Genomic DNA, 8,999 nt, shown 5'->3' on the forward strand with positions numbered 1-8,999 from the left:
TTATCCCAGTAAAACAAAACAATAATAAGGAAATAAATTTAATTTCCGATGACAATGCATTGTCCGTACGTTCGTCTGGTTTGTTTGTTTGTTTGTTTTTTTGTTTGGCTTCTTAACGGCTTTTTTTTTTTTTTTTTTTTTATCATCTTTGTTTTCGAATCTTTTCTTGTGTTCAACTAAATGCACTCTGACCTAAAATGCAAAGCCCTACACTTTCTATACTGTGTTCTTTCCAAAAAGTGCAGCTGGAAGTGGACTCAAATGTCTGTGAGCGAAGTTTGTGTGCCTCACGAACCCGAGACTCCATGTGAAAGAGGAAAGAAGTTCTTACTAATCCCACTCCACACAGACTCTTTCTAGACTCTTTGGAGGCGGCACCTGAACACTTATCAGAGACTGCCGGCACTGGTGTATTTGGCTCATGGCGAATACTGCTATCAAATATTGCGACCACGGAATAGGGCGGGATTAAAACGGCTGGCGAAAGTAGGGATGTTGGAAGAACGATTTGATAAGTCCCTTCTCAGTTTCAAGAACACGGGGTTGATAATTGGGGTCGAATGCTACTCGTTTGCCAACAATACTCCAGCCAGGAGCGTCGAAAAACTGTGACAGCCCGTTTTGACTCGGAGCAGCAAAGTGCACATCCGCTAATATCCCGCTTCTCTCATCCCAGCAAGAAATGCCTTCGTGATGATAAGAAGCTTGAAACGTCAAAGGGAACCCGATATGTCTGATCCTGATAAACAATGACAAAGGTTGCACGTACTGAAGACGGAGGAAATTTTCAAATACGCTGATTTGCGCTATGGCGTGGAATGTCTCTAGTGTTATCGGGAGGGTGTGCCTGAGAATGAAATACCCGATGAATGAGCTGGGGTCAATGGGAAAAGATGCAGCAATCTGCATGGCGAACAGGGTGTTGTTTATGGCTGGTAGCAAAAGATCGTGGGCTTTAGCAGCAATGGCCATGGCTGTTAAACCCTGGGGTTTCATAAAGTCTCTGGCGCTGATTAACACGTTTATTCCCAGTTGTAGTCTCGGTTCAAGAGTAAAGAAAGCTTCGTATGTGTCGATGTTTCCACCCTTGCCTCGCACAACAAACCCCCCGATGTACAACATCTCGAACGGGGATCCCCAAACTGTACGCCCGTCGGGTGCGATGTCAGCTGGAAGTAACATTTCACGGATAGTCGAGACCTTGAGAATCTTTTGTGCCCATGGTCGAGTAAACATCATACCCAGTTTTGCCAAGTCGTTTACCGTGGAATACATCTCGCCAGCGGGAGCTAGCCAGCCCAATCTCGAAAAAGGTGTCTTTGAAACTTTCTTCTGGCCCTTTCCTAGGTATGGAAAGGCTATGTTCTTTTCTACATCGCTAGTGATTTTGAAGCCAGTATTGAACATTCCTAAGGGATCGAGAATTTCTTCCTTCGCCCAGCATTCAAAAGTTTTATTGAGCAGATTTTCAGTTAACAGCCTTCCCAGCAGAGCGTAGCCGAGATTGCTGTAAGAGGGCGTTGTCCAAGGCTCTATTACAAGATATCTATTTCTCAGTAACTTCAGCTGCTCGGTGGAATTGGTCTGAGTGCAGTGGTACACACAGGGAGCTTCTCGCGGAAGCCCTGACATCTGGCTGGCAATTTGCCTCAGTGTAATGTTCTCGTCTGTAAAAGGATTTTTGACATCGAACTCAGGCACGTACTTGCTTAAAGGATCATCCACTGAGTCGATCACACCAGACTCGAACAACTTATAGATCAAAAGGACTGAAAATATCTTGGTGATGCTTCCGATGCGGTACACCGTGTCGCCGTCAGGTCTCGCCCTTGACTTGTTGTAGGTTTTACTTCCGTAATGGCCGCTCCACATCACAGAATCATGATGAAAAACGTTTGCTGAAATAGCTGGTAGAGATGAGTTTTCATCGATGATTGCGCTTAAATAAGAATCAACCTTGTCCAAAATGTGTTGTATTTCGCTCGGTAGAGGGCGAGATAAGGATGCTACGGTTGGAAATTCAGGACACGCAATATTCAGAGACACTGCCTTGTGATGTCTTGTTTCTTCACGTGCAGTCGCGTTGGGTTTTTGAACGTCGCAACTTCTTTGAGTGTACGTTACAGCGTGCCAAGTGAACAGTAACGTCATGACAACAGCCAGAACTGAACTTATCACAGCCAAGATTACCCATTGGCGAGGCGCCGGGCGCCTGCTGTTTTGTGGACGACGGGCAGGTCGGATCGCGAACTCTTCGAACTCCATACTACATGCAAATAACGTTTGTACTAAACTGTAAAAGATGACTGTGGCACCTGTCGTCCGAGAACGAGGATAATATTGTCGACAGCATTTAACAGATATCACGCTTCACCAATAACGAACAACCCGTATCACACAAGTTAAGTATCGCAACTGTATTAAGGGCCGCCCGATTTATTTGACTAACCGATTTTCTTCGGTCTCGAAGAAGTTTGAAATTCAAGCGCGCAAATTTCTGTCGTTTTCCTTCATGACAATTTGTCATTTCCTTTTATGTTGACGATAAAGTAGCTTTTAAATTATTGATAATTCAAGACAGGTCACAGGACGGTTGCAAAATTAAATTATGAGAAATCACCTTATTCGTAATTTTGCTCGTGCTTAATTTCGCGATATTGTCGAGACAGTATTTCGCGAAGCTTTATTTTCGCGATTGCGATGTCGATAGGGGAAAATAAAAAAGGACATTAAATTTCGCGAAAGTGTTGTCAGCATCATTTTATTTACTAGAAAGTTCTAAACTTCGACCGTTTTTTAACAAACTGGAAAATTAACATTAGGTAGATATTGTCTTGGAGTCCGTAATGTTCCTATATATTCAAGTCAATGAACAATTATCGGCTCAGCTCCCCGATCTCTTATTTTTCTCCCTAGAGTGTGATTACAATAACACATCAGCAGAATGTTACTTGCTTCAAAACACATTTATAAACGGTACTACGCATGAGCAGACCATTATTTCTATGCAGTTATTTGCAGGTCATGTGGTGGGCTCTCGGCAAATAAAAAAGATGGGAAAATGCATCTAATAATAACTGCAGCTTCTTGTAGTTTCAAATCTATTTCATTGCCTAAAGCTTTAGTTTCCATGTGGTAACTACAAATATCACATTATATATGTACTCTTTATTGTATCAGCATCACATGACCAGTTTATATCTCTATGCAATAACCATATTAAAACTTGTGTTTTTTAAGTTTCTTGTTTGTTGAATAAGAAGAAAACTGAATTATCTGCGTTTCTCTATTGCCTAGGGCTTCACCTGCTTTACGGTTTCCAACACGAATTTCCTTGAGAAACAATATACGCGAAGTAATTAACAGAGAGGGTCAAATTAGGGGCGCTGTCAACTGATAAACAGCCAAGATACCATCTGCTGAGTGAAATTTATTCACTAACCATTAGCTACAATTAGCCAGAAATCTAGTAAAATAGTAAAGAGAGATCGAAAGTTCCTTGAACATTTAAGTGAATAGAAAAATGGCCCCAACCACTGCTAATGTTGGAGGAATTTTCCTGTCTGAAATATCTTACAAATTCCTCGAAAATTTGCATTTTGCCTTGCATTTCCTAGCGAGCAGAGTAATCAAACCTCATGACTCAGCCTAATAAGTTACATTTTTGCGGGGCGAAATTTTCAAGCATTACCAAGTCTTTTTCATTTAGCTTCAAATGTGAGTCAACTTCTCAGCTGAATCTACCAGAGAACACATAAATTTGAAATGTTTCGTTGAGCAGATGTTTCACAGCATGAATTTCAACCTTGCGCTTGGCTATTGTGAGGCAGCCTCTCCAGCTGTAACACTGTTGTTCATCCGTCTTGCAGCAATAGACCATTGTGGAACTGTAAATCCGTAAGACAAACCATCTTTGTGTGGTTGACTGAAATGCAGGTCAGCAAATACACCGGACCTTTCTGCAAAGCAGGACATGTCAGTGTCTAAATACTCTGCTCGGAAAGTCAATAAATCTCCAATGTACCTTATGGCAAAGGGGAAGGCTTGTTTAGACTGGCCTTTGAAGAGAAGGACACTTTTTGACTTGTTAATAGTAGCATAATAGCTTGACTTGGCCAACGTAACTGTGTTCGTCTGATTCACGAGGTATAAACCGGTAAACGCTTTCGAGCTGATCGGGAAGTCGGCAGACTCGTCCATTTTGAACAGTGTCTTGTTAAGCACTGGTAGCAGTTTGTCATACGCTCTTTGACCGAATGTGGTCGCATACTTGACATCGGACTTCACAAATCCCATCGCGCTGATGAGCACGTTTATTCCGAGCTCAAGTTCAGGAACGAACGAAAAGTACGCGTCGTAAGTGTCGATGTGTCCTACTTTTTGTCTTCTAAGAAATCCATTAGAGCGCTCCATCTCGAATGGTGATCCCCATAGAGTGCGACCATCCGGTGCAACGTCGATGGGTAAGGCCATTTCACGCACAGTTGATACTTTTAAGACCCTTTGTTTAGATGGCCGAGTGAACATCATTCCTAGTTTGGTCAAGTCGTTAATAGAGGAATGCATCCCTCCAGCTGGATTCGCCCAGCCTATGTTCGAAAATGGCATCCGTTGTTTATTGTTTCCGTAAGGAAAGGCCGTGTTCCTTTCAATCTCTGAAGTGATTTCAAATCCAGTGTTCTTCATCTCAAGCGGACCTAGAATCTCTTCTTGAATCCAGGTCTCAAACGTTGTGTTAAGCACTCTTTCTGTGAGTAATCGTCCCAGCAATGCGTATCCCAGGTTGCTGTAAGACGGCATTTGCCATGAGGGTAATATAAGGCTTCTGTTTCTAAGAAGTTCCAACTGTTCTATGGAATTGGTTCCTTTGCAGTGGTAAATACATGGAGCTTCTCTGGGCAAACCGGACATTTGACTCGCAATCTCTCTCAGTGTTATATTGTCAGTGGTAAAAGAGTTTTTTATGCTAAACTCAGGAATGTACTTACTCAAAGGATCATCGATTGATCCTACCATCCCGCCCTCGTAAAGTTTGTAGAGCAAAAGCACGGTAAAAATCTTTGTAATGCTTCCAATCCGGTACACTGTATTCCCATCTGGTTCAGTACGATCTTGAATCGGGAGCAATTTAGTGCCACGATGAGCACTCCAGAGGACAGAATCTCGATAAAAGATGTTGGCCGAAATTGCAGGCAAAGACGTGTTCTTGTCAACCATTTCCGTCAAGATGGAGTTTAAATGATTGAAGACGTCTTCCAATTCAGCAGGTAAGGGACTCGACAGTGGACGTACAGTTGGCATTCTCGGGCAAGGCAGCGTCTTTTCAGTTGGTTTGTCGTCGCATTTGAGGGGACAAGTCTTGTTTGCACAGTTCTTGTTTACTGCCATGTTCGCCGCGTACCATATTAACAAAGACGTCGTTACTACCGCCACTATACAAGCAGCAATCGCTAGCAACATCCACCATCGAGCGTGCTGTCTGGCACGTCCAGTTGGGCTCATTGGAACGAAATCATTCATTACGTTCTCAATTTTCTGTGATGAATTATCAGGTGTTGTTGAGGTATCTCTACTCATTTTGTTAAGTGACACGTTATAAACAGCTTACACGCAAGGGGGCACTCAAAAATACTTCTTCGGAATAACAGTCATGTAAGATAAAATCTCAAAAATTGCTCTCTTGACGTTATCGTCTATTTTCGCTCTTTGTTTCCATCGCATCAATGTCCAACGAAAGGTGAACGTGTCGTTTTTTAGAAAAATTTTTGTACATAAAACGAGATGGTTGACGGTACGTGTTAGTAGAAAACAAAAACCAGCACAGTTGTCCAGCTTCGTTCGATTCGTCGAAAGAATCTTGGTAATTTGGTCCTTGCATGCCGACGGCACTTCATATATTTTCTATAAATCTCTTGACCAGGTCAATGTTTATCTTGAGGGATCCGAGAGGAACGAAAATTAAGAGAATGTTTTGTCTAAGACGTTCAAGGTACGATTCCATGCTTTATGATCTGCAAATCAACATCCATTCACTTCGAAGACTGCTGCTTTCCATGTGCATCATTGTTCACTCAAAGCAGCTGCAAAGTAGTGTTTCTTTGAGTTAACATCCCTTGAGGGTCTCGAATCAAGCTATTTTTAACGAAGATAGGATACTTTTTTCCATTCGCATTGAAATGCGAGCGCCAAGAATTCCGTTAGAATGCGAGCCAAAATCGTCCTCCGATCTTAATACGTGTCTCTTGTCTGCCTAAGAAGGGGGATATTGGGGTTGCGGTATTGGACAGTTTTTCTTACGGTATTTCGGTAATTTTAATCTCGAAATACGGTATCGCGGTATTCTCCGAACCTGCGGGATGCGGTTTTCAGCCTTTTGAACGGTAATAAAGCCCACCCCACGGATATAAGCTCTCCTCTTAATTTTTATTCATTCCTTGCAATTTTCGTCGATGTCCTCACTCTCATGGACCAAGTTGAGTGTGGAACAATATGCTTTTATATAATCATATAATGTTTCGTCAAATACCATGCGGTGTATGACATTTGCAGACTACAGCCTGCAGTAAATTTCACTAATATTGCATTCCCATTTCATTATCGATAGCAAACCGTAAACAGACTAAGCTGAGCGGGTTAACCTGTGTTATATTCATGCTAACCGCAGCGCTATTTACGCCTAACTGTAGTCTTCAGTCTGCAGTTTAATCTGCAGTCTGCAAATGTCATACACCGTACCGAATACCGTGAAAGAAGCTGCTTAGTGTTTTAGAGTACAACAGTTATTAAAATCCGACGTACGGAGCAACTCTTGGACACATGTTAAATACGCCTCAGCTTTTTTTGTGTGCGTACTTCGGGTATTTGTCATGATAAGGAGGTTCCATATAAGACATACGATGACCTGTGTGCCTCGAATAATTATTTTCTTAGTTGTACGTTTATGAGCTTAAAACCAGTAAATGTGAAGCCCCTTTTAATGCAGCAAGATTTTACGCCTGCGACATAAGCACAAGCATAAGCATAACGGCAAAGACAACGCTGACTACACAAACATAAGCACGTAGGCATGCACAGAATTGATAGTTTCCTTATTTTCGGTTCCATACCTTTAGGGTATGTTTCCAAAATGTTGCAATTTAAGAACTGGAACCTAATTGAAAACTGTTACCGACTTGAATACTAGCAATGCCACAAAGTAGGAATTACATTGAGGTACCGTTATTTCTTCCATAATATTCACAACCTTATCGCGCATAATATTCACAACCTTACCACTGCCTTTATATTTAGGAGGCAGCGTGGCCGAGTGGTTTAGGACGCTGTTGTAATCCGGACGTCCCGGGTTCAAGGCCTCTACCCTGCCACTAGCGGGATTTGTTTCTCGATAGTCCCGAGTTCAAATTCTAGGTCCCGCTTTGTAAATAGCCAACTGGTCTGCCTCCTGCCAGTTGGGATTTTTAACGATGTTACGCCTTTATTTGAAATATTTGTTTCCTTTGTTTCAGTAGCATGCCTGTAAACTGCTAAGCTTAGTGCTTGTATAGCTAAGTGCATGACCATTTTAATATAAATAAGATTTATTATTTTACTATAATACTCTTTTTCTTTGGCCATCTTAGCTTAACAAGAAATAACACACAACCTTTTTCAATTCTTTTACGTTTTGCTTCTCAAAAAGGAGGGTGGCTCGCGACCGAATCCACCCCTAATATTTCATCGTCGGTGTTCTTAGGCTCACGTAGGTCGTCTTTGTGGCTTCGACCTCTAGTTTGATCTGGTACGCGGCGACGCCCTTAGCGGAATAAAATCGTTTCTAATATTCTTCTGACCTGAAGGAACTTTAAAGGAGCTCAGTCACGGTTTGCCCATATTGACAAGTTTAGCCTCAAACCTCAATTTTTCAAATTCGTCGTTTACAATCCGTGTTAATCTTCTCCATCCTCAGCCATACTTGTTCCGTTATGGTTTATCATTATCCCTTCGGTGTTTTTCTATCTTATTAAACTGTTATTTTCAGGTTTCCTACCATTTAAAGGTAGTTTTGTATGTGGCCAAAATAACTCAAAATACCGTGACTGGGCTCCTTTAAACAATTATTGGTCAGTAGATAAAGCGTGGTTTCTTGCCTTGTCATACTTCGTGGCTCCTAGACAAAACATCTTTTCCATTTTGAATACAAAATAGCTTCTGGTCGTTTTCTCTTTGTTGTGTTTCATGTGATTATTCAAAATAACTGCTAACCAGTCATCTACTATTATTAGTAAACTATTGCCCCATATTCGTGCTAATTTAACACTTGTAAAAAAAAAAAACGTGACAGCTGTCGGTGTGAGAGATTCCATTGTCACGATGCTATTAGTGAATTCAAATTGGGTTTATTTTTTACGGGCCCCATTCACATTACGCCGGAGGAACTTAACTGCATAACAATCACCAGTCATTGTGGATTTGTGTTTGAGGGCAATCACATGATTATCGTGACGCCTTCGTTTTCGAAAAGCTCCGTTTTCGTGACGGATTAGTATGGACGGCAGGCCTAACCGTAGAGGTAGAGCTGCGTTTTCAAATTTCTCCGGAGTGTAGTGTGGACGATGCCTTAACAACACGTTACGTTGTCAACTTTCAGCTTTCTTCTAATATGTTCTTGACAGTAAAATATCAAGAGTGATTTTATTCCAACGGACCTATATATAATTAAATCACAAGAAAGCCAGATTCGCCTTAGCCATAGTCTACTAACCATGCCTTAGCGATTGCTGTTGGTCATTAGCTGACAGTGAAAACAAGGCAATGCGCACAGCCGTAATTTGAATTTGCCATATATATATATAAAATTGAAAAGAAAAACATGACAAACCAGTTGATTGTTCTTGACATCTTCTTGTCGAGTCCTTTGACTATAACTGAAAGACAATCAAATGCCTATTCAAGCGATAGACCAACATGCAATTAGAGTTTATTTTGAGCGCCTTTGCATTTCCCGAAGCGATTCATGTCAT

At 41.5% G+C, this 8,999-nt stretch overlaps 2 protein-coding genes across 2 annotated transcripts; both read right to left on the reverse strand.

Annotated features, from left to right (window-relative positions):
• Positions 1–459: 459 nt before the first annotated feature.
• On the reverse strand, positions 460–3,071 carry LOC145502378 (beta-lactamase-like protein 1). The gene has a single exon (XM_081481697.1). The coding sequence runs from the start codon at positions 2,263–2,265 to the stop codon at positions 469–471; it is 1,797 nt and encodes a 598-aa protein (XP_081337823.1). The 5' UTR covers positions 2,266–3,071; the 3' UTR covers positions 460–468.
• Positions 3,072–3,098: 27 nt separating this feature from the next.
• On the reverse strand, positions 3,099–6,721 carry LOC145502379 (beta-lactamase-like protein 1). Its single transcript, XM_081481698.1, has one exon. It carries the CDS (start codon positions 5,575–5,577, stop codon positions 3,817–3,819), a length of 1,761 nt encoding a protein of 586 aa, XP_081337824.1. The 5' UTR covers positions 5,578–6,721; the 3' UTR covers positions 3,099–3,816.
• Positions 6,722–8,999: the final 2,278 nt, after the last annotated feature.

Source organism: Orbicella franksi, chromosome 11 (genome assembly GCF_964199315.1).
Source record: "Orbicella franksi chromosome 11, jaOrbFran1.1, whole genome shotgun sequence".
NCBI classification, from domain to species: domain Eukaryota; kingdom Metazoa; phylum Cnidaria; class Anthozoa; order Scleractinia; family Merulinidae; genus Orbicella; species Orbicella franksi.

Excerpts from the sequence above, each read along its gene's own strand:
- LOC145502379 (XM_081481698.1), bottom strand. The coding sequence starts at position 5,577 with ATGAGTAGAGATACCTCAACAACACCTGATAATTCATCACAGAAAATT.
- LOC145502378 (XM_081481697.1), bottom strand. The coding sequence starts at position 2,265 with ATGGAGTTCGAAGAGTTCGCGATCCGACCTGCCCGTCGTCCACAAAAC.